This window comes from Castor canadensis, chromosome 12 (genome assembly GCF_047511655.1).
Source record: "Castor canadensis chromosome 12, mCasCan1.hap1v2, whole genome shotgun sequence".
Taxonomy (NCBI): Eukaryota; Metazoa; Chordata; class Mammalia; order Rodentia; family Castoridae; genus Castor; species Castor canadensis.
In genome coordinates this window covers 21,671,275-21,696,490 of record NC_133397.1, presented here as the reverse complement: position 1 = coordinate 21,696,490, position 25,216 = coordinate 21,671,275, and the positions used below count along the sequence as shown (strand labels likewise).

At 40.8% G+C, this 25,216-nt stretch overlaps 1 protein-coding gene and 2 non-coding genes across 18 annotated transcripts in view; 2 read left to right on the top strand and 1 right to left on the bottom strand.

Annotated features, from left to right (window-relative positions):
* Positions 1-25,216, top strand: part of Dtnb (dystrobrevin beta) — a 269,435-nt gene that overhangs the window by 90,891 nt on the left and 153,328 nt on the right. For all 16 annotated transcript variants that reach the window (XR_012439625.1, XR_012439626.1, XM_074049317.1 and 13 more), the window contains one exon: positions 7,444-7,598. Coding sequence is in view for 14 of the 16 variants with exons in the window: in XM_074049317.1 (XP_073905418.1) it covers positions 7,444-7,598 (155 nt within the window). In the remaining 2 variants the exon portion in view is untranslated. The remainder of the gene's footprint in view (positions 1-7,443; positions 7,599-25,216) is intronic.
* On the top strand, positions 3,059-3,165 carry LOC141415154 (U6 spliceosomal RNA). Its single transcript, XR_012440168.1, has one exon. It is a non-coding gene; the product is annotated as a U6 spliceosomal RNA (small nuclear RNA).
* LOC141415155 (U6 spliceosomal RNA) lies at positions 20,689-20,792 on the bottom strand. Its single transcript, XR_012440169.1, has one exon. It is a non-coding gene; the product is annotated as a U6 spliceosomal RNA (small nuclear RNA).

The window sequence follows — 25,216 nt, the reverse complement described above, 5'->3', positions numbered from 1 at the left end:
CTCAAGTGGTGGAGGCCCTGCTGGTAAATAAGCACAGTCCAGTACTGCAAAGGAAAAAGTAAAACTAAACAAAAACAAATCAGCAACAAAGAACTAGTAGTGCTACATTATTAAAAATACTCATATCCACAAAAAATCATGTCTTTTCATTCAGTCTGCTTGTGAGGTTTGTCCTAAAGAATAACAAGAGCTGTACCTCAAGTTTTAGGGGTGTGTGCATCGCACATATACACATACATATTAATGTATTTATTTTTATTTAGTTTGAGCTGGCATCTTATGTTGCCCAGGCTGATCTCAAACTCCGGGCTCAAGCAGTCTTTCTGCCTGCCGTGCTCTACCCAACCTCCAGCCTAAGTCTTAGGTGTATATGCTGCAACACTTTTTATAATATATGAAAACTTGAATCAACTCTAGTGTCCCAAAGGGAGAGCTCAGTTAAACTTTGGGCTGAATGATTGAATATAATGTCTTTTAAAATATGTTACAGCTGGGTGACGGTGGCTCACGCCTATAATCCTAGCTACTCAGGAGGCAGAGATCAGGAGGATCATGGTTCGAAGCCAGTCCGGGCAAATAGTTACTGAGACCCTATCTTGAAAAGAACCCATCACAAAAAAGAACTGGTGGAGTGGCTCAAGATATAGGCCCTGAGTTCAAGCCCCAACACCACAAAAAATAATAAAAAAAAGTTACAGATCAAAGTGCATGAATGTAATGTGGTTCTTCTGCAGGCATTTATTATGCACATAGACAAATAAAACATATTCAAATGCTATCTCTGGGTTGTAACACAATGGTTCTATAATAGTAATAACTTATATTACTTGTCTTTTACGTGTTTTTGAGAAACCACACTTTGCGTAGTCAAAGAAAAGATGACTTGAGGTCCTTTTTCCCTGTTTTTACCCAGAATTGACTGTTCTCCCTGATTTCACTTGTTTGCTTCCTTGACATTTTTATTAACAGACTGTAAAGGGGCCTTCTTCTGAAGTTACAACTAAGCAGTTTCACCTGCTCAAAATTCAGCCTCCTCCATGGCTGTGCAGTCACTTGTCACTTAGTACTCGAGTTCCCGGCTCTCTTGGCCACTTGTCTCCTCAGTAGATGGAAGTGGTGCCCGTGGTTACATTTCTCTGATAACTAACATGTTTTAGAACTGGAAGCAAATAAAGAAATGCAGCTAACATTTGCATTTTATGAGTAAGAAAAAGAGAAGAAAAGAAAAGTAAAAGCCAAGGGAGGCCTGGAGTCTTCTGTAAGGCAGAACAGACGGAGTGAGCACTAGAAGCCCCAAGCATCCTGACCTGCCCAGCCCTGTTCAGGTGTAAAGAATGCGAAGGGATTTGAACGAGTGTTGAATACAGCCTGCACTTGGATTTAGTTGTGTATAGGTAGTCATAAACATACAGATGTATATACGTGTTTTTTTGAGTTAAGTCTTAAGTCACTGGACAGAAGGACAACAGGAGATGAGAATCACTTGCCAGCGACCACGAACATGAAAAGGAAATGGCTCGTTATTTACAGACCTGACTCTGGTCTGAACAGCCCTGTTACCTTGTAGAAGCGGGTGGGTGGTTGGTCATGTGAGGGTGAAGGGGGAGAGGAAATAGCTGGGTAGATGTGCAAGCAGTGAAACAAGGGTCATTATCACCAGCAAAAAATAAAAACATGATGAGGGTAAACCAGTAGCATTGTTTTACCCATCACACAAAGGGTTGACTATTTCAGAAATAGTTGCATATAGGTTTTTTGTTCTTGTTTTTACAAGAGAGAACACCTATTTTTTTTTAGCTAGAAACAACTGTTGGGGTATTAAATACCTTTTTTTGAGAGATGTGTAAATATCAAGAGTATTACGGGGATATTAATCATGATCTGGGAAGCAGTTTACACTTAATGCCAGAAAGCTATAGGGCTGTAATTAGAGGACTGATGGCTTTTTATTTTTTATTTTGTTGATTTTGCTGTGCTAGGGATTGAGCCCAGGCCATAAGGATGCTAAGCAAGCTCTTTAGCACTGCCAGCTCCAGTTTAATTTTTTTATAGTTTTATTAAATATCATTGTCTCTTCTATTTTATTAAAATCCTATATGTATGTAGTAAACCACAGTAACTTAAACTCTTTGTCAATCGTTTTGTACCATTTTTCTTACAGATTAGAGAAGCCTATTTTTAAAAAAATACTGTGTCAAACTCAAGAAGTAATGAGTTGGACCTTCAGTTTACTATGCCTAAGAATTTATTTAGGCCTTCAAGTTTTGGATCTAGCGCTATTTATTTTATCAAAACAAATGAACACCTTTCTGCTTATTTTCTTATAATATGAGCATATTGAATTGTAGTTTTTTTTTTGTCAATGAATTAAACATATTTAGTACTTTAGGCAGGCTACTTTAAGCAGGCATGGTGGCTCCCACCTGTAATCCCTGTTGCTTGTGAGGTAGAAATTGGGAGGATCACAGTTCATGGCCAGCCTGGCCAAAAGGTACTGAAATCTCATCTCAGCAAACAAATGAGCTTGGTGGCATGCACCTGTGATCCCAGCTACCTGGGAGGCTTAGGTTAGGAGGATTGTAATCCGGGCTGGTGTGGGCAAAAATTTTAAATCCTACGTGAAAATCAAAGCAAAAAGTGTGTGGTTCAAGAGCACCTGTCTACCAAGCCAGAGGCCTTGAGTTCAAAGCTCAGTATTGCAATACATACATACATACATACTACTTTGAAGCTATTCATAGGCTATAACAACTAAGTGTAATAGAAAATAGTACCTTTTCGTGGATGGGTTAGTCATCTCACTATCCAATCACTTTCTTTTATTACTCTGAGTTCTGGGTAATTTTTTGTTGTGGATCTATCCATCTGAGTTTTTGTGGCTGTGCAGCTGCATATATGATATTTATGTACTTGGTAGCTGAACTCTCTGGTCTTGAGTATTTCTGCCATTAATGGCTATAAGTTAACTACTTGTTAATGTTTGAGTAGCAACAGAAAACTTGTCTAACAGTGGCTTGAATACATTGGGATTCATTTTTCTGTAGTAAGAATTAGTCCAGTGCTTGCTTCAGCAGCACATAAACTAAAATTGGAACGATACAGAGAAGATTAGTATGGCTCCTGCGCAAGGATGACACGCAAATTTGTGAAGCGTTCCATATTTTTTGTGTTTATACTCTCTTCAACAAAATTAGAGATAAGGGCAAAACAGTTTCTGCTTGGAAGCGAGGGGGTGTGGGGGAAAGGGACGGGGCAGGGGGAAGGGAGGAATAATGACCCAAACATTGTATGCACGTATGAATAAAAGAAATACAAATAAATAAATAAATAAAAAGAATTAGTCCAAAGGGTGGTAAGTTCACAGTTGGTACTGTGACCTCAGGATGTTATTAAATATTCCAGTTCTTCTTGTCTTCCTGCTCTGCTGTGTGGCTTTCTTCCTTTGTCCCAGGCCTCATGTACTCATTCTTGGATGAGAGAAGAAATGATTTTCCAGAAATCTACTCTAGATTTACAAAGTGCAAAGGTGACTGGGAAGCCATTTTTTAAGATAGCACTCTGCCACTCTAAATACATTCTGGGCTCAGTTAGTGATCAAGACTGGGATAGGTATTGAGTGGGTGCCTTGAAGTGTCTACCACATCCCATCTGACCTCTTGTTCTCATTCAGCCTTCACGAATGGTTATTTTTCCTTATAAGAGTAGCAGCGAGCAGTTTAAACATCCTACCAGCTAGGCTTCTCCTTCCTTTGACAGCATCAACTATTCATATCAGAGATCTCCCTCCACCTGCAGCTGTTCTTGACCTCTCCGCAGGATGGGTCTACTTGAACATGTGCTGGTTAGTACAGATAGTTAGGTTCAAAGCTACCTATGGTACCTTTATCTCCAGTTTGTTTATTTCACTTGGTTGTCAGCATTTCTCAAGCTAGAGACTTAGCCTCTCTTTCTCTCTCTCTCTCTCTCTTACTATTATTATTATTATTTTTTTGTAGTGCTGGGGCTTGAACCCAGGCCCTCACATATGGCAGGCAGATGCTCTGAACTATACTCTCAGCCAATGTGTCATCTTTTTTTTCTTTTTTTTTTTTTGGTGTCACTGGGGTTTTGAACTCAGAGGCTTCTGCTTGGTATGTAGGCGCGCTACTGCTACATACCAGTCCTTTTTGCCCCTTTTCTCTTCAATAGTGTCTCACCTTTATGCATAGGCCAGCCTGGACTGTAATCCTGCTATTTTCATTCCTTTGTGGCTGGGATGACAGGCATGTGCCATTGCATCCAGCTTTTATTGGTTGATATGGGGGTCTTCCAAACTTTTTTCTCAAGCTAGCCTCGAGCTGCAATCCTTCTGATCTCTGCCTTCCAAGGATTACAGGTATGAGTCACTGAGCCAGTCATTTTTTTTTTTTAATGGAATGCTTCATGAATTTGCATGTCATCCTTGTGTGGGGCCACACTACTCTCTATATGGTTCCAGTTTTAGTGTGTGATCTGTTGAAGTGAGTGCTATTTTCTTCTGGAACTGTTAATGTTTCTCACATGTGATTCAGTTCTTTAATTTTTCCCCTTCCTGTTAGAAGAGTTTGTCAGTCCTCCCATCTGCTTTCCTAGAGTCTGTCAATCCGCCATGCTACTCTTTATATCATCTGTGATGTGATTTTTATGCTTCTGTATCTATCATCCATAGTATATCAAATTCAGTCTTTTTTTTATGATTTGTGGCTCTTGTTTCATACTGATAATGTCTCTTGTTTATTATGCTTATTATAAAGTTCTTAGTCTACTTGTTCTAGTACACATTTCTGAAATTGGTATATTTTGTCCTCTTTGTTAATTTTTTTTAGGTACAGTTTTGTGCCCATATATTTTTGTATCTAAATTATTTCTTGGTGTAATGAAATTTAATTTACTTTGGAGTCAGATAGATAGATGTGGGTTAAAAACTTGATTTGGTCATTTATTAATTTTTGTTTTTGGTGGTATTGAGGTTTGAACTTGGGGCTCACACTTGCTAGGCAGGTGTTCTATCACTCGAACCACTCCACCAGCCCTTTTTGCTTTGGTTATCTTTGAGATAGGGCCAGTCTGGACCATGATTCTCTTATTTGTGCCTCCCTGAGTATCTGGGATGACAGATATGTACTGCCACACCCAGCCATTGGCTGGGTTGGGTTTGAACACATGATCCTCTTGATCTCCATCTCCTAAGTAGCTAGAATTACAGGCTTAAGCCACTGTGCCTGGCCATTTGCTAACTTTTTGATCTTAGAAGTTAACCTATCTAAGTGATAATTTGCTCATCTATAAAATTTTTATTAGTGTATATTGACTGTACATAATGATGGGTTTTATTATGATTGTGCAAAATAATAGGTTTCATTATATTTTTGTACATGTGTATAATGTACTTTGATCATTTTCACTCCCCCCGATTTCCTTCTTTTGTCCTCCCTTCCCCCTTGTGCTGAGTCTATATATGAGAGAAAATATGATAAATTTGTTTATGAGTCTGCCCTATTTTGCTTAAAACAAGGGGATGTTTGGTAAAATACATAGTAGCATTTAGAATTAAGATTTGTTTCACAAAAGCAGAAACCTACATTGATAGTGTCTTAAGGTTGAAGTTTATTTTTCTCTTACCTAACAGAGGCCCCAGAGGTAGAGTGGCCAGGGCTGCTTTGGAGGCTTTGTCTTCTGGGACCCAAGGTTTCTTGGTCTTGTGTTTCCAGTTACTTCACTTCCTTCAGCCCTCCTGAAAGTCCCTCATCATCCCTCTGCCTAAGTCTCTTGGGCCAGCACTTAGTCCTATGACTTCACCTTGCAAAAAGGAGGCTGGGAAGCTTACTCTATCAGTTGGGTACATTGTTGCTAAAATGGAATTAGTGCTGTTTACTGAGAAAGAAGAGGATAATGAGTATTGAGTGGCTAAGGCAGACTCCGCATGGTGCCTGGCTCAAGGTGGGGCTTTAACAAATCTCTTTCTGCTTCCATTCTTTCTGTTGTATTTAGCCAGTGTAGTTCTCAATTTTTCTTTGTTTAATATGTGTCTTATTTTCCCAGCTATATTGAAAGTTTCTTGGGGGTAAGGACCATGTATGCTACTACTTTTTTGTTGTGTTTCAAAATACCTGGGGAGTGCTTGGCACTGGACCAATAATACGAAATTAGTTGGTGTTTTTAATTAATGGATTGATTTTCCACTAGTACCATACTTCTTCGAGCCTCTCATTGGATTCTTTCCTCCTGTGTGTATATTTAATATTTTTCCTCTTTAATAAAAGCTAGCAACTGTTGTGAGAGACTAGACTGAAGATTTTATTTCCTTTGATAATTCCCCTTTTCTCATGTCTTAAAAATTACCTTATGGAATGATAATCTTAACAGTTTATTTTTTATTATTGTGTTCTAATTTTTATCTTCACTTAATGCTTCAGCAAAATCCCCCAAATTGAACTTAAAGAGCAATGCGTATATGTATGTGTGTATAATTGTATATATAATTACATTTATCTAAAATATAGACATAGATTTCTTATATACCTCTTCACTATGAATATGCAGAATGCCAAATTTCAAAATTCTATGTTTGAAAAATTCTCAATTTTCTGTGCGTATTTAACTCATTTTTTTTTGTAAGGAAGCTCAATAGTTTTAAAAAAATGTTTAAGTCATGTTTCTTTCTCATATTGTTTTGAGATTTTGGTTATTTTTCCTCTCATTCCCAACTATGGATGAAAAGATGGGAATAACCGGAGACAAGAACTCCACCTGAAGATAAATGGTCATCTTTCTAGAAACTTCTTTCCCATCTTCTTGGCCAGTCTTTATATGAAAATGGAGTTTTATAATATGAAAGTATCTTGGGATAGGAGAATTTATGTGGATTCTTTTTTTTTTTTCCATTCTATTTGGAACTCACTGAATAGAATATTTTAAACATGGTTTATGCTACCATCAAATTTATTCTCTCACAGATACACAGTTACATCATAAGTATATGAATATGTAAATATAGTACAATTTCATACTCTATTACCAAAATGCTAATATAGTCATATACTCAAACATGAATATGTGTTATATAAACACAAATACTAAGGGATGAAGACATGCTGTTACAAATTTTTCTTGATACAAAGTGTGGCCTAAATAAATAAAATGAAAAATTTTATATCCTTCAGTTATGCATGTCAGATAACATGAATGGTTATTTGACTTGATGTTTAGATAGACTATTCAGTGAATGTGATCGAGGAGCCTTGTCAGCAAAGTAAACCCACAATGTTAATAGGAATGAGAATGGTTTTAATATGAAGGGAAATCACAGTAACTTTGTAGTACTTTCGAGTGGCATTTTGTTTTAGTAATATACAAGTAACAGAGCCATTTATAAAAAGCTGATACGTTCTTATAGTTTGACTTTATTTGGTTTTGTTCTCGTAGATATTTTCTCCCAGATGTCAGATTCCAATGGCTTAATGATATTTAGCAAGTTTGACCAGTTTCTGAAGGAAGTTCTGAAGCTCCCGACAGCTGTCTTTGAAGGGCCGTCTTTTGGTTACACAGAGCACTCAGTCCGCACCTGTTTTCCACAGCAGGTAAGGACCATTTGACAGAATCTCGGACCAGAAGAGTGCTGACCTCTACCTTCTAGCGGATTTCAGCAGACAGCTCCCAGTCTAGGGTATGAGGTCTTGAGCAGGGCAGGAAAACGCCCTTTAAAGGAGGGGCGGGTGAATAAAAGGGTGTTACAAATCTACCTGAGAACTGTATTGTGGAGAAAGTGGGGTCTTTCTGAAAACAAAAGGTAACATTTGAAGTGTTTTAAAGAAAAATGTTTAAAAAGTGTTTACATTATTAATATGAGACATATATTACTTTTCCAAACCAGTTCTTTTAAACTGTGAAATGCAAGAAATTTGACAGAAAACTATAGCAGTACTGGATCATTGCTTCCCCAACCCTGTGCCAAGGAGTGCTGTACAGAAGTCACTGCTGGCAAAACTCCTTCAAGGGTGCATTGCCTCTGTCGGGTGGCAGAAAGATGGATTTGATTACTTTTTGTGGTCTTCACATAGTGGTTGGTATGAGTGTGTTCCTGAGATGAACTATCCCAAAGACTGGGGTCAAATTTATACTAGCTATAGTGTCCATTTGTTAAGAGAGAGAGTAGATACTAAAGAAGCTTAAGGCTATGCTGAGAAGGCTCTTGAAGATGGAAATTAAGGGAAATCTGTGTTAAGAGTCAGGCAAGTAGGACATTGACATAGGCTAACAGCATCTTCCCAGAAGGGCATTTATTTGTTACCAAAGGAAATAGTAACTGTACAGTTGGAAAATGTGACCAGCCATCACTTCCACCAACCATCAAAGTCCATTTCTCCAGTAAAGGAAGAAACTGACATCTGGATGTATTGAGAAGCCCAGTGCCCATCTGCTTCTCCTGTGGGAAGTCACAGACTGAATCTAATCCTGAGCAGACATCAGAGTAACTCAAATACAGGGATTTCTACAATGTAACTCACTGTATGCTTCAAAAATGTCAATGTCATAAAAGACAAAAAAAAAAAAAAGTTCCAGATTAAAGGAGTGGAGACAGGAGGATTGCAATTTTGAGTTCAGTCCTAGCACAACATTTATGGAGACCCTGTCTCAAAAACAAGCCTGGTATGACAGTGAATATCTGTGGTCCCTTGTGAGGTTGAGAAAGGAGGATTTCAGTTTGAGGCCAGCATCAGCAAAGTTATGGGAGACTTATCTGAAAAAGTACAAAGAAAAAGCAAAAGGACTGGGGGCATGGCTCGAGGGGTAGAGCCCTTGCCTAGCAATCTCAAGGCTCTACGTTCAGTCTCCATTATCACAAAAGAAAACAAAGCTAAAGACTTAATTTTGGTGTAAAAGACACTATTAGGACAATTGGGAAAGTCTGAACAAAGTTTACAGCTATCATTGTTAATTTCCTGATTTTGATATTTGTGTTTCATTCCGTCAGAGAATGTTTTGGTTTTTAAGAAATTCATTCTGAAGTATTGAAGGATAAAGGAAGACCTTAAGCAGTGCTAACATGAAACAGTCTGGGTCATGGAAATTTTTGTAATCTTTTTTAAAAATTATTTTTGTTAGCTTATATTAGTTGTACAAAATGAGGGGTTCCATACATGCAGATAATGTACTTCTTGTAACCTTTCTGTAAGTCTGAAATTAGCTAAATAAAAAATTAAAATAGGTAATGAAGAAATCTTTAGCTTTTGTTATAGTTTGATTTGCAAAGCAACTAGCACGCATACCTCTCTGCATTTAAAGTTAAGAACTCATGTTTATCTGAATTCAAACTTTAAACAATATTTACGATTTGTTTAGAGTTCACTCAGCTTTATTTCAGTACCTTTTGAGGACATGTTCTTCCCGAATTTGGGTACGCTTAGGCTGATTAGTTTTGTACAACTTTTTTCCCCTTTCTCAACATAAATGGCAATCAGTGTCATCTCTGAGCATATTAAGATACCGCCATGCTTTAGTTTATTCTAATAAAACATAAGTCACATTTCCTCCCTGGCTATGCATTCTGATGATGTTTGCAGACTTACCCTGGTGTAAGAATGTCCTGTGGGGTTTTTCTGTTAGTTTGTTTGTATACTAGGGATTGATCCTAGGGCCTCACCCTTCCTCTCCCACTCCAGCTGAGTCCCTTGTCCTCCTGCAGGTATTACAGTGCCTTCAGCGATGTGAGGAAGGAGCAGCATGAGGAAGGAACCACAGGCAGCTCTCCTGAGGTTTCAGTTCCAGTTTAGCCGCCCTGCTATAGTGGCATCAGTACCCCAGGTGACAGGCTGCCCATGCCGTACCTGGGGGCAATCTTGTACATGATGGATGCACACAAGCCTGTACACACAAGATGCTTCCTGGAGACCAGGCTGGGTGCTGATCAAGTTCTGGGTGCTGCTCTTGAGTAAAACAGTGGCTGAATGGAGAAGAGAATATATACAAAGTTTCAGTGAAGATGATATCTGACAAGCGGATGACAGTTACAGGGGTAATCTTTGATTTAATTGTAATCTGAGTGTTCTGAGGAGAAACTAATGTTGGAAACCATTCGAAACATTGAAGAGGTTTTTAAATTGCAGTTAATGGTCTGAGTGCTGTCTAGTATTCTGCAGATTACCTATGACAGACGTAATCGTCAAGCCTTTGAAATTACAATCCACCAGTTGCTTTTTACCCAATTCAAATTCCTGTAAAAAAGTCAGTCCGCATGTTGAAATATGTCATCTTTGGAGACGTCTGAGAAGCTTGTGTCAGTTTAGAGAAACTTAAGTTTTCCTAAGTTTTTGACGATGATGAGAAAGAGAAGCCTCAGAAGAAATAGAAACCACTGACAGACCAAAAAATGAGACTGTTGGGACAAAGCTTGCATCAAGGATGAAGTTCAATGACTTTTGGGTTTTTTTTTTTTAAATGGGTGTTTCCTGAGCAGTTTGTTTCCTCCACTTTTTTTTTTTCTTAATGTGAAGAACTGTCTCAAGGCAAAGTAGAAATTGCATTGCCACTTACGTAATTCTCCTCAGCATATTGATGGTTGAACAAAGAAGTGATCACAATTAAAGAGAGAGCATACACATTTTAAAGAAGAACCTGGAGTCCTGCAGTGCCCTCCTTTAGTGAAAGAAGCACCTGGTTTAGAGGATTCATAAGCTGCCTCCTTCCACAGTGTTAGGGATGATGACGCCATGCTACCACGACAAGGCTATGAAGACACTTCTTCCCTACACTAAAATAATTATGAAATTAGCATCTCTGGGATTCAATGTCTAGTTTGATAAAAATTGATCTGTATTGAAAGTTGTGTTGCCTTTATCATGAAATAGGAAAAGTGTCAGGATTGATGGCTGAAAGGTGCTATTGACTGTGACTCTTGGTGGGAGTGTCTGTGGAGGTTTAATTGGGCTGGTCCCATTGTCTGTATGGTTACTGTTTTGTCTTTTCTTTATAGAGCCACATAGGTTTTTAGTAGTTGCTCCCACCCTGATTTTTTTTAATGTAACTTTATTTATTTGGCTACACTGGGGTTTGAACTCAGGGCCTCATGCTTGCTTGGCAGGTGCTCTTACCACTTGAGCCACTCCACCAGTTCATGTAACTTATTTTTAAATTCCCTGTTTTGTCGCTTACACAGTTTTCCATTAATATGTATGTTGTATTCTAGTAGAAATGCTTTTTTAATGATGTGAAGATAATTACATATTGGCTTACTTTGAGTTATTTTTAGTTCTTTAAAAAAAAAAAAATATATATATATATATATATATATATGTTCCTGTTTTTCACAACTTACCCAAAATAAGATCTGTGGATTTATATAGCGTAGTTGTATGGATAGAAAGAGCCCTCATAACCACCATCATGGCCCCTGAGTAACACTGGCTAGGTTTTCATGCATCGTTTCCCAGGAGACCATCAATATGTAAAACCACTAGAGTCATATGTGAGGCTTTATAATCAGACCCTCGCTCCAGGGATGTGCCTGGCTCTTTGATACTAAGACAAACCAGGTATATTCCAGTAAGGATAAAGTCACTTTTTATCCTAACCCATAAAAATGCCCTTCTTTCTGACCTAGATTGTGGGAATTCAACTGGTCTTGCCGCTGCTCGGTGCACACTTCTGTCAGTGAACAGATAACTTACACTCCGTGCAATCCTGGATCTGGCAGCCTTTCTTTCAGCTTTCTCATAGCACCCCACGGTGCTGTGAGACCAACAACTAACACCAAGTTGTTTTGGGACATTCATAGTTTTTAAAACACAAGAAAATTTGAAAGCCTTTACAAGTTAATTCAACAGAACTCATTTATTAGACTAGATAAAATCCAGTGACTGACACCAGTGTTGGTGATTATTTGGAATAACTGAATCTTACACAAACCACATTGAAAAAAGCCCTAGTGGTTTTTTACAAGTCTAACTTACCCATGATGTAGAAATTTGACTCCAAGTTTTTTCCCAAGTGAAAAAAAAAAAACAAAATCTTCCCTGACTGTAGGCATGGCTCAAGTGGTAGAGTGTCTGCCTAGGAAGTGCAAGACCTTAAGTTCAAACCCCAGTACCACCAAGAAAAGAAAAAAGTCTTCAAAAGAATTGTCCATAATATTTAAAATCTAGAAGCATCTGAGGTTTCCATCATCATAAAATGTTCAAGAGATAACACTTTTAGAATTTACTTCAAAATAATGGAAGTTGGAAAGAGCTTGAAAGATAGAGAAAACAAAGCTATCTTTGTTGCGAATTGTTGAAGCTAGGTGATAGGTAAATTATTCTCTCCTCCTTGGAACAGCAAAAAATTAATTCTAGCTAGACAGATTGTGATTATTTTCTGAAGAAAGTGCAATGTTAACATAGCACACCCAAGTCTGATATTTTGGTGAGTAGGCCAGATGTATTGATTCTTCATTCTTTATGAATTTACAAACTGACTTGAGAGGCTTAAAAAGTATTAAAAGTAAGTAGTAAATAAGGGTTGGGGGGCATGGTTCAAGTGGTAGAGTGCCTGCCTAGAAAGTATAAGGCCCTGAGTTCAAACCCCAGTACTACAAAAAAAAAAAAAAAAGAAGTAGTGAATGCCGTTTGAATTTTCCCCAGTTTTTCTAAACTTTGGAGTTTTGGGAAAGAGTTATATTTTTCCTTTGAAAAATGTTTTGCCCTTTGATTACTTACTCTCTAGGCCTCCATATAGACTTTACTTTGAAGAATTCAACCCACCCTGTACGAGATTCTAGATTAGATTCCTGTCTGTGTGGAAGGGGGCATCTGAACGAGCAAAGTGAGCAGGGAGGGAGGACGGGAGTGAGGTAATGTTGGGTCTGCAGGAGGTAACGCTTAGGCTGTTCTACAGTCTTCTTGGTGCATAGAGTGGGTGGGAAGCAGGAGAAGTGTGGTGATTGGTTTTCAGAATAGCAAGAACCTTCATGCCAGGAGAGGTCCTCTCCAGCTATATGCCCCAATGACTGTTCTTCCCACTCTGAGACATTCTCTGGTTATTTTGACCTTGCTTTCTTAGACTGTAAATGAAGTTTGGCAAGAATTGGCTGGCATAGGCATGTGTGTATGTGTTATTTCATCATATCCTAGCTAAGGAGATTTCAGTCTCCACCAGCCCTTCATCACCAGGTAATCTGGTGTGGATCAGTGCTACATATCATTGACTTGTTATCTCACTCTGTGAGGTCAAGATAGCCCACATATCCCCCACAGCCCATAGCATCTCGCAGTTGCACTTGGGTAAGCAGTGGTTATGACAGGTTCATTTCCTGTACTCGTGTGAACTCAGTTATAGCTGTTTGTATCGTCACTTCAACTGAGTTAGATCCACTTTTGGTACTACATGTGTTGTCATTTCAAACATTCTCAGAAGAGAATACTGTGATTTGGCATTTTAAAAAGTTGCTGTAAACACAGAAAGGTATGGACACAGAAGAGAGGGGAATAAATTTGTTATTAACCTGTGTTTTCTTGCAAAGCAAAAATGAGGCGTTCACAGAATGTTTTTCAAAAGGATATGCACAAATAGATGAAGCTCCATTTTTTTAATTACTGAGAGATCAATAAAGTAATTTCTTGCCACATCAAGCAGTGCATCTGAAGATAGACAGAACTGCAAGACCCTTCTGAATAGATGAAAGAAACTTCAGTTCATCAAGAGATTGGTGTGACCAATTCACACTTGATGGATTGCAGTTAATTATGCCATTGAGTTACTTTAATTGGCTGAGGGTTTTTCTTTCTTCATGGTAGAAAAAATATATGGTGTACCTTACAATTGGTTTTACAAGTGCATCTTAGATCAGATGAAATACAGAGTAGAAAGTGGGTTTTATTATGACCAGGTCTATAGTAATGAGCCTGTCTCACTAGCATTAATTACATTGAGCAAAATCATAGAGAACTAGAAGTGAGGTTTTATTCTATTTGGGACTATATCTTGATAAATGACTCTTTAGAGAGAAATGACAAGTGGCCCCATGATTTTCTTTTTTGAAAAAGAGTGTTGTTAGCCTTGCCTGCCACCTGCATGCTGTAGGAATGCTGAGTTGAAAGCAGGTTCTTTTGTGTTGGGTCACATGTCCCTGCTTCAGAGCCAGGTCAGGACAGGACCTGCCAGGCTTAGGGTCTTGGAGCTGTTGGCTTAGTTCCTTCCCTGGTGTTTGCTGTGGCACAGTCTAGCAGCTACTCACCTTCCACACGTCACCTCTGAAGTCACCTTCTACCCTACTGCCTTGTGGTTTGCTAGTCTTCAGGGAAAAATATTTTGTCACTCAAAAAACTGAGGACCTTGCTCTCCTGATCTCTTAAGTGGCTCAGTGGCAACCTAAGAAAGTGGATCAGCCTGCTCAGATACAGCTTTTTTTTTTTTTAAAGTTTGAGCGAAGACTTATTTTAGCATAACAAGATAAAGTAGGGAGCAATGGTTAAAAAAAGGGGGTGGGAAGAAACATTTCCTGTTCCCCACATAGGAAATGGGAATAAGACTCCTGCTTTTGTCTTATTTCTTTTAATCATAAGTGTAAGGAACTGCTGAATAAAGACCACGCCACCTGTGGAAAAGAAAGATTTATTAGGAACCAGATCTCAGGACTGTCACTCTCGGGTTCAGAGTGCAGTGGCTTGGCTGAAATGGGTAGTGGGTTTTATAGGAGGGGCCAAGCCAGGGGGGAGGGAGAGAGTGTGTGGTCTCCGATTATCTGTGATCACCAGATGGAACAGGGCAACATGCCTGGCTAGTTGAGTAACTGGAAGTTCCTGAGTTTTGTAAGCAGGGAAACAATTAGGGGAGTTTGGCAAGCAGTCATAAATCAGGGGGTCTGGTTTCGGTGCTAGCCTCAGGACCTTCCGCCTGCCCCAAGAATGCCAAGGACCTAACATTCCAGCCTTTTGTTGGTATTGTGGGCGCCGATCAATCTAGCTGCTTCGTGCTGAGTGGGGGTGTCGTTAAGGGGGGTTCGGCTGGAATTTGAAAATTTGTGAGGTCCCCAGGAGCAGAGGCTGATGGTTTTTCCCAGACTTCAAATGCAGACAAGGCCAGTTGTTGGTAGGCTGGAGAAACATCTGGTGGGAAGTCTGTCTGCTGAGTTCCCCTAGGTGATCCTGGAGGCATCTAGGGTTAAAGAGCATTTTCCTGGTTTAAGGGTTTGTATTTCCATAGCATCATTACATGTGCAGCTGTTTTTCTTTCTATAGTAGCCTCTATAATGGTCCTAATAGATTGTATACCCAAGGGAAGGAAGCAGGAAGTATTATGCACGCTCCCAGAATTAGGCCTACTGCCCCCACCAGTGTTTTAAATCCACCTATAGCAGAAAACCATCCTCCAAACAGGTTATTAGGATCCCATCCTTTCCAAGTCTGGACAGGGACATGGGCAAGCTTTGTCATTCCCTCTGTGATCTCCTCTATGGCTTTTCCTTCATCATCAATCTGCAGGCAGCAGTTGCTCAGGTTAAATTTTCCACAAACTCCTCCGTTAGAGGCCAGCAAATAGTCCAAAGCCAAGCGGTTTTGATAGATAGCATTGCACATCTTAGTGCCTTGTTTTGCCAGCAAATTGAGGGCTCTTGCAGTCTCATTAGTAATAATTTCAACAACAGCCTGCAGCCTGATGATGCGGTTGAGCATATATAGATATATAGGGGTGCGATAGCCCCAAGACCTGTCCTCTGCAGTAAGATTGTCCCATGCTGTTTTGAGATTAGATAAGTTGGCCAGTGGGTGAGGCTGGGGTTCCGTTTGGTTTGGAGTACCCCACCACTGAGTCTCTTGGGCTGTGTCATTGTAAAACTTTTGTCCTAGACAAGTTAGGTCCCCCACTAGGGTAGAGAATTGTTTTCCATGGCGGGAGATACAGTAATTCCCAATAATGGAAGTTTTAAGGAGTGTCCTGTGTCGTGGGAAGGCACTTTCATTGAAAGGCACTCGTGGGTCTAACTCCCTTGCCTCCCAGGGCCAGTGGTCTCCCATGTTGGTTCCTCCATACACATAGCACAAAGTGACATTTAGTGTCTGGGCTATAGATTCGGCCAGTGAGAGGAACAAGTTTTTAGTTGTAACAGAAATGGGGAAGTTATCTGGCGTTTCCTCATATAAGGAATGAAAGACCTGGCATGAGGAACCCTCATGGGTAACAGTTGCTAACTTAAGGTATAACAAAGTCCCGGGGTCAAAGCCTTGTCCATCTATCCTTATGCTAATTATCTGTCCCTGTGTCCAATCAGATGACTTAAGTACAGTGAAACTTACAGGGTTACAGGTGCCTTGACTGCAGCTATGGGTAGTAGTGCCCTTTTGAAGGAGGGCTAAGTGTGTAGCCCTGTGCCATGTGGCCCATGAAACACAACTCCAATAAGGGCAAAAATGATAACCCTCATTATCACATGGCCAGGAGTTGTCTCCCCGTCACAAATATTTTTCATTTGATGTATAGGTCCTTTCCCAACCCACGCCCCCACAGCCACAGCCTGTACCTCCACGTAGTTTGTCTATGGCCACACATGCATCAAACAATACTGACACTGGTTTTTCAGGATCGAACACCTGGGTATGAGTAACAATGTTCCCAGCGAGGTGGCCACTCCTGAGTCCTAACCACTGCTCCACAGGGCGATAAGTGGGGTTGAAACAGGTATATTGATTGTCACGGGAGCACACTTGATAGATGGTGTGATTGTGAGTGCATGACCCAATAACAGAGCCTGCACAGGAATAGTGAGTGTGGAACAGTAAAGTCTTAGTAACAATATGTCCTGCCCGTGCAATACACATGCATGGGTCACAGGAAGAGGATTTCTGGGCTGTGAAGGGAAAGCAGGTTGAGAGTCAGATGAGGGCTAAGAACTTACGCAGGGGTGGAAGAGGGAGAGAGTTTTCAGGAGAGGTGTAGCCATGTGGGGCCCAGTGGTACGCAAGAGTACTCATCCTTTGCTGTAGTGGAAGAGCCTGAAGTTGGTGGGCAATGTTTTATCCTTGAAAGGTGCTGCCACTGGGGGATCCTGTTGAGCTTGACAACAGTGGGTGTTGTGAGGATGACCAGATGAGGGCCGGTCCACCGAGGTCCCAGTAGAGAGGGTTGTAGATCCTTTAGGAGAATAAGATCCCCTGGTTTAACAGAAATTGTTACAGGGCCTTCTGAGGGGTGGGGCAGGATCTGGTCTGCATGCTCTCTGAGAAGTTCCCAGAGGAGGTTAAGATAAGATAGATAGCCAGGGGAGCAGAGTCTGTTGGAGGCAAGTTTTCTAAGAGAAATGGGTGGCCATACATTACTTAAAAGGGGCTCAAGAAGGAAGGGCTATGGGGAGTCTGTCCCTTTAAGACCACACCTACGTAGGTGACCTGTGGGAGACATAATTGAGCCTTCTCCTTAGAGACTTTGTATCCCCAGGAGGCCAGAAAATTTTAAAAAGGACTTAGTTGCCCTGCAGATAAGCTCTGCACAGAAGTACGACATCAACATATTGAAGAAGGGTGGCCTCTGGGCAGTGCCAACCTAATAAGTCTCTGGTTAGGGTCTGTTTAAAAAAGATGAAGGCTGTCTTTAAACTCTTGAGGCAAAACTGTCCAGGTTAGTTGCTGTGAAGGGTTTGTGGAATCTTTAAAAGCAAACGGGCTGATTGTCAGGATTTAGGTTAAATGTAATACTTTTGGATAAAAGAGAGCTTTCGCTCATTATTTTATATAAATTTACACTTTTAACTTTGTAAATGTTTGTACCATATTTAGATAAAGTATAGACACAACACTGTTATAAAGTGGTCATTTAAGACACATGAGCAAATACATAAATGAACTCTGATTTAGAAGTACTTAAAACTTGACAAGATCAACAGAAAACACTAGTAATTACTTTGATAAACACTTTTCCCTATAACAGTTTTTTGTAGATGTTACTCAGAGCAGAACAATATTAAGATAACCTTGTTATTTTATAGACATGGAGAATTTGATTTTAGTTTGGCATGACCTTAAAATCTTTTAGGCAGCTCTTAGATTATAGCCAACTTTAACTTTGTCACACATTGAAGTTTACCTATCTGTATCCTTTCCAGTAGTTTACTTTGTAACTTGTATTTTAAAATTAACTTTTATAAGAAGTTTTAAATTTAAATAAATCTGTCTTTCCTTTTCGGCTTTTGGATGAGACCATCCACCCCCACCATGGAGATCTGTGAAGGATAAAGCTTACCTGAAAAGTCAGGTAGCACCAAGTAGGTGATTGAGGCCTACCTGCTACTTGATTGGTTACCTTGGGCTCCTTCGAGGTGATCTTGAAGGGGGCCGAGGTCCCAGGGCCGCATCAGTCTTCTCCCGCCAGGCCCAAGAGGTCTGTGAGGCCTTCACTCTGTTGAGTGTGGGAGTGGGAGACTGACTTACCTTCCAGAGACAAAGAGGGGCAGTCGTCCTTCCAGTGTCCATTCTGGCCACATTGTGGACAGGGTCCTAGTGGCAGGCGAGGTGAAGAGCAGTTTTTTCTGCCCAATGTCTTGTCTGGTTGCACTTTAAGCAGGCCCTGGAGGCGTGCACTGTTGTCTAGCCCATCTCTAAGTTGGAGGAGGTGACCTCAGGGCAGCCATCAAGAGCCAGGCCTTTTACTGGTCTCAAGCCTCATCTCAGTTATTAAATACCTTAAATGCCATTTTCACAAGATCTCCCTGGGGGGTTTGAGGGCCATCCTCTGCCTGTTTAAGTTTTCTTCGAATATCAGGGAAGGATTGGGAAATAAAATGAGAGTAGAGAATAATTATTCCATCCTTGGAAGATGGGTTTCATGGCAAGTCATATCATATGCTTGAGTTAGGTATTTAAATTCTTCCATATAGGAGGCTGAGTCATTAGAGAAGGACTTTAGTCTCTTTTCAATTTGAGAGAGGTCAGTCATGGAAAAGGGCACATGAACTCTGATAATGCCGTCAGCTCCTGCCACCTCACAGAGTGGTACAGGTGGGCTTGAGTGTGCTTGGGAGGAGGTATGGGAGCAGGTATGAGATGCAGGTGGGTAGGAGAAGGGTGAGGGTGTAGCAGAGGCAGAGGGCAATGCTGGCAGTGTTGGTCCCTGAGGAGCCCATGGCTCAGGGTCAATTGTAATTATTGTAGAAGGGGAATAGGGTGGCGGATGTTTGGGAGAGCCAGCAGAGGTGGAAGAAGGGGAGTCTGAGTCATGGGAGAATGAGGTGGGAGAAGAGATTGAAGTAGAGGACTGGCAGGAGGAGTTGGGAGGTGGGCAGATGGAGCCCATGAGGTCACGGGTAAGAGAAGAGTCTTCTGAAAGGAGTTCAGTGTGGGGGAGAGACACAGACTTTGAGAGGGGGGTTTGTCACTGGCAAGGAGGATTTGAACAGCATTACAAGATTGGAGCAGGGAGGGTTGAGAGCAGAGAGAAAGGAAAGCTTTGACGAATGGAATCTCGGATCACCTGCCGTTGCGATGGCAGAAATTGTTATGATCTAGGAATGTGTGAGAATCAAAAGTACCATTTTCAGGCCATTGTGAATGATTGTTTAGCTTGTACTGAGGCCAAACGGTGTTGCAGTAATAGATCAGTCACTTAGGTTGTATTTTGTCTTGGAAACCAAGGGGAGGGTACGGAGAAAGCATCCCAGTGGATGCATCTAATGTAGAGTGTGTGGTCCCCATAATGTAGAAGGAGAGAGAGAGAGAGAGAGAGAGAGAGAGAGGTGGAGGGGCAGGTGCCTTGGTGAGTTTACTCTTCAGGCCAATATAGATCTAGGTCAAGATCTAGCCTCCCTTACGTGACTCAGGCAAGGAGAAAAGAATCGTGTGGTTGCTGTTTGGTCAAAGTAAGCTGGAGGGGCTGTCAAGCTCTCACCCTGGGCAGAGGAAAGGAAAACAGGGAGCGAGAGCAAGGGGCGGGGGGAGGAGGAGTGTCACCCGAATGGGTTCCCAAGGGTGGGAATCCCTGGCCTGGGTTGCCATCCAACAGAAAATGTCCCAACTGGTTAACCAGGCGTCCCTGTGCTAAGCAGTGGGCACCCCAGTGGGCAGGAGAGGGGTACCTGGTGTAGCGCTGCAACTTCCAGACCAGGCAGAGCAGGTAGCCTCGGCAGGAGGGTGACACTTACCAAGTCTGAGGAGTAGGTCAGGTGGCAAGGCAGTAAGGTCCAAGATCTACAGTCTGAGGCACATAGGATCAATTCAGCAGTCTGGGTTTGGGAGGGGGCAGGACATGAAGGCCAAGGGAGCAGCCCCGGGCTGGAGCGTCCTGTTAACCTCTCCTGGGTTTTGGCACCAGATGTAAGGACTGCCAAATAAAGACCATGCCACATGTGCAAAAGAAAGATTTATTAGGAACCAGACCACAGGACTGTCACTCTCGAGTTCAGAGTGCAGCAGCTTGGCTGAAGTGGGTAGTGGGCTTTATAGGAGGAGCCAAGCCATGGGGAGGGAGAGAGTCTGTGGTCTCCGATTATCTGTGATCACCGGATGGAACAGGTCGGCATGCCTAGCTAGTTGAGTAACTGTAAGTTCCTGAGTTTTGTAAGTAGGGAAACAATTAGGGGAGTTTGGCAAGCAGTCATAAATCAGGGGGTCTGGTTTTGGTGCTAGTCTTGGGACCTTCTGCCCTCCCCAAGAATGCCTAATGATAAGTAAATTTGAATTTAAATTCCCATTTTATTTATTTATTTATTTTTAAAATATGGAACACTTCACAAATTTGCGTGTCATCCTTATGCAGGGGCCATGCTAATCTTCTCTGTATCGTTCCAATTTTAAATGTGCTGCCGAAGTGAGCACTTAAATTCCTATTTTAAAATACAGCTCTGCTGTTGTCTCTGTCTTTCTGAAGAAAAAAAAAACTTTACTAACTCCTATTGCCTGCTGGATAAGGTTCCTGGTGTGCCTTCCTCACTCCTATCATTCCACCCCTGCCTATCTCACCAACCCCCACACCACCCCAGCCAACATTCCTGGTTGCCCCACCCCCACCTGGTCCCTGACCCATTCTTACCCTCTGCAGGCCACCAAACCCAGGGTTGTTACCTTGCATCCCCTCTGGTTCCGTGGAGGAGCATCTGGTTTCAGTAGCCTCGTCAGCACCCACTTCTTACACTGTTGAATTGTTGCCAGTCAGATATGGGAGAATGCTATGTCAGTGGAGTTCTGATTGGCATTTCTCTTGTGAGTAACCTGCACCTTGAGCAACTGGAGGTAGTCACACTCCTTCCTTTGTTTTTGCATCAGCTCTCAAGGAAATGCCTGTAACCTGTAACCTCTTTCTCCCCTCCAATCTCCTACGTCAAATCCCTCCTGTTTTATGTACTGAATCTTTCAAGGTAGGAATCATTGTTGCATGTGGCTCAGAGATGCCCCGAGAGAGGACTTGGTCTCCAACTTTATGTCCAAGTGAGCCGTGTTTACTCAGTATTCCTGTGCTAAGTGAATAATGATTTTAAATCACACATAGCATAAGAATATTAGTATTTTTGGTTCAAGCTCTAACTGAAAAGTTAAGCCCTTGATTGTACTTTTAACCTTGTTTTTATCTGTTCATGATTTTCTCAAATGAAATAATCTTTGTAATGAGGGAAATACAGTATTTTAGAATTTTTGAAGAGTTTTTAGCTATGGTAAATAAAATTGTCTTTAATATAAAAAGTACAGCAGCACTAAATCATTGTATCATCACAAGTTACTCTTAATTCACTGTGTGTGTGTGTGTGTGTGTGTGTGTGTGTGTGTGTGTGTGTGTGTGTGTGTGTGGTATTGCTGGACCTTCTACATACTAGGCAAGCGCTCTCCCACTGAGCCACATCCCCAGTCCTCAAATTACTCTTATTTTCAAAGTCCAAAGTAAATCTGTAATGTGGACAAATTCGGTGTCCAGAAATAAGTGAAAGGCTGCCTCATAGTGCTGATTCTAGAACACTAGTTAATTTATGTTTGCCCTTGCCAGATAAAATAGTTCTATAATGCCACACAGTTATAGGAGCTACCTATAGCTACCATGGAAGCTTTTTAGCCAGGCTTTGGTGGCTCATGCCTGTAATCCAAGCTACTCAGGAGGCAGAGATCAGAAGGATTGTGGTTCGAAACCAACCCAGGCAAATAGCTCATTAGACCCTATCTAGAAAATACCCAACACACACACACACACACACACACACACACACACACACACACACACACATGGCGGAGTGGCTCAAGTGGTAGAGCACCTGCTTAGCAAGTGTGAAGTCCTGAGTTCAAATTCCCAGTACCAGCAAAACATTTAAAACAAACAAAAGAACTTGTTAATCTGAAAGCTTTTAAAAATATCATTTTGAAGCAAACTAAATGTCAGCCATTGCTTCAGTGAGGGGAGGGATAAGAAACAGTTACATGTTGCACAGCAGGAAATAGATTTTTATTGGATGTGATGAAATTGGAAATTGCTGGAATGAGAATCTATTGCTAAATTACTTTACTTGATTTTATGTGATTTTAGTGATACTGGACTGTTCCTCCCCTGGAACCAGGGATGGTTCCTCCCCTGTTCCTGCCCCCTTTTAAAAAGAAGATGAGAAGAATGTAACAACCAGAAATACTCATTTCTAAGAAAAACTGAAACTATATTCAGTGATAGCCAACAGCCTCATTGTGTGGATAGAGGGATGCATAGATACATCGTGGTGTTCTTGTTCTGCAGATCAGGCAGCTGTTATCATGCTCAGAGATGAAGATCTTGCACAAAACAAAAAGCTTAATAAAATGAGTGGAAAAGCAGCTTACATATTTCTATCTGCTGTCCTTTCACAACTGTGTAGAAATGTATATACATCAATAGAGAATAGAAAAAATGAGAATTGTGGTAGGTATGTGTGTTATTTGAATTTTTATTACAGTTTTTGTTATAAATATTCTGCTGTGAAAAATTGGGAGAAATACAAAGAATGTGGTCCACTTGAAAGTGAAACCAACACAAAGTAAAAAAGATAGTGTGGAAAACAATGTCAGCCTGCCTTCTGCACAGTTATTGACTGAGGCACAGAACTTGGGAGCTGGGAATTCTTTCCCACTGGTTCTTAAGCATTTTTGGATTCAGAACATTTGCAGTGAAAATTATTAAGGACCCCAAGGACCTTTTGTTTATGTGGATAAATCTATTAGTAGTTTCATATTAGAAGTGAAAATTGAGAAATTTAAAAAGACATGATTATTAAAAAAGTAACTGATAACTCATTACATGTTAATATAAGTAACACATTTTATGAAAAATAACTATTCAAAAAAAGTATGGGCAGAAAATCTGGCCTCACCCAGATACATAATTGGATATTGGAGTAGTTTTTTAACAGCCTTTTCAGATAATTGTGGCTGTGTCATATTGCCTCTGGAAAACCCCTCTGTATGCTCATGAGAGAACAAGATTGGAAAAAAAGGAAAACAGTGTCTTAGCATTGTGAAAACAATTTGGCCTTATGGATTCCCTGAAAATGTAAGGATATCCAAGGGGTGGGTGGAGGGGCAGACCATACTTTGATACCATGTTTCTAGAATCTTTCAGAGGTGGGAAAATGAAAACCTAGAAATATTAAGCATTTTCCCCAAATTATAGGACTGGTGGAAGACAGAGCACTGGAACATAACTCTTGGCCTCTCATTCCATGTGCTTTTGGGGAACTTACTTATTTATGAGAGTCTTCTGAGATACCAAAAAATAATTTTTTTTAATCTTGAAGATTTAAAAAAAACTATCACTGGTGAATCAAAACCTTTTAGAGAAAGTAGCATTAAGAGCATAAGTAGGTTTGTAAATATAATTTTTACAAATATATAAATATAGAAATAGTAAACATTGTTTATAATAAAGCGTAGGATATATTTTAATTTTTGTTTACCACCTCTTATTAGCTATTAAAAAAAAAAAGAAAACCTTGTTAGGGGCTTTTCCTCAGTAGCTGGTTTTGTCTTGGTTTTTGGTTAATTGCATGACCACAGTAGGAGGTGTTTTCCCTGCTGGCCTTCTTGGAATGTTGGGTGGCCTTCTGGTTTTTGGTGGTATTAGCTCCTTCCTCCCAGTTTCCACCAAAGTCTCAGATAGCAGAAACTTGGGTACCTGAGATGGAAAACTGTGGATACCTTTCCCTGGCCCAGTTGAGTAGGCATGTCTCCTGCCTGGCCTGTGTACAGTGGTGTGGAGAGAACCACCTTCTCAGCCCCTCCCTTCCCCCATCAGCACGGCCGCGGATCTGGCATCTCTCAGTGGGCTGCATCTTGTCTAAGTTCTTTCCTGTTCTGCCTTCTGCTTTCACTCCCCTTTCCACTTCCCAAGATTGTCCTCAGACAGAGTGACTTCTCCCTAACTGGGGTCGAGATTCTCACAGTTGCCAAAAGACACAGCAGAGTGAGTTGTATGACCTCATGGTTGGTGTGATGGTGACCATTGTGGGGAGGACCAGAAGACAGTCCTGCTGGTTTCTGTCCTGACAAAGCCCCACGGTGCCTTATCCTTGCTTCTAGTTTGTGTTGAATATATTGATAGTAACTATCTAAGATATTTTGCAATCAGCTGGCTTTAACCAATGTTGTCTTTTCTACCTTTTTTCCCTTGAAATTAAAGTATTTTAACGTTTTATTAGGAAATACCCATATTTAATATCCTATTGGTGGGGCTGAGGACACAATTACTTGAGAGCAAGTGAAATGAAATTCTTAGGGTCCTTTTGGCTTCCCTTCACCCCAGACCCACCCCATCTTCAAAAGGTGGGGCCAGGACACAGAAAAAGGCCCCTTCTGGGGCTGTGCAGCTCCTGTGTGTTGCTCTTGGTCTTCTTTCTTCTTTTGAGTACAATTTTCTTTGTCTGTGTGAGATGTAATCAGGTCAATGTTTCACATTCAGTGGAAGCTTACTATCCGTTTGAAAGAGAAATAAAGATAGAACAAAAAAATGCAGTCTAGCTGGGAGACAGAGGGAGTGCTGTGGATAGTTAGGTTGTGCTCATGTTTATCATGACTATCTCTGTAACTGTCCTGAACTTCCATTTTCTCTTCTGCAAATGAGAAAGTTGTTAAATAATATCGAAGAGTGTTTGTTCCTTGCCTTATTATTTAATATTTCAACGGTTACTTATTAAATGCCTGTTTTGTGCCAGGCGCTATTGGAACTGCTGGAAATATTGTGGTCAACCAGACCATACCCATAGTTCCTTCTGCCTTAGGTGTGGGATGCCTGTCTTCTC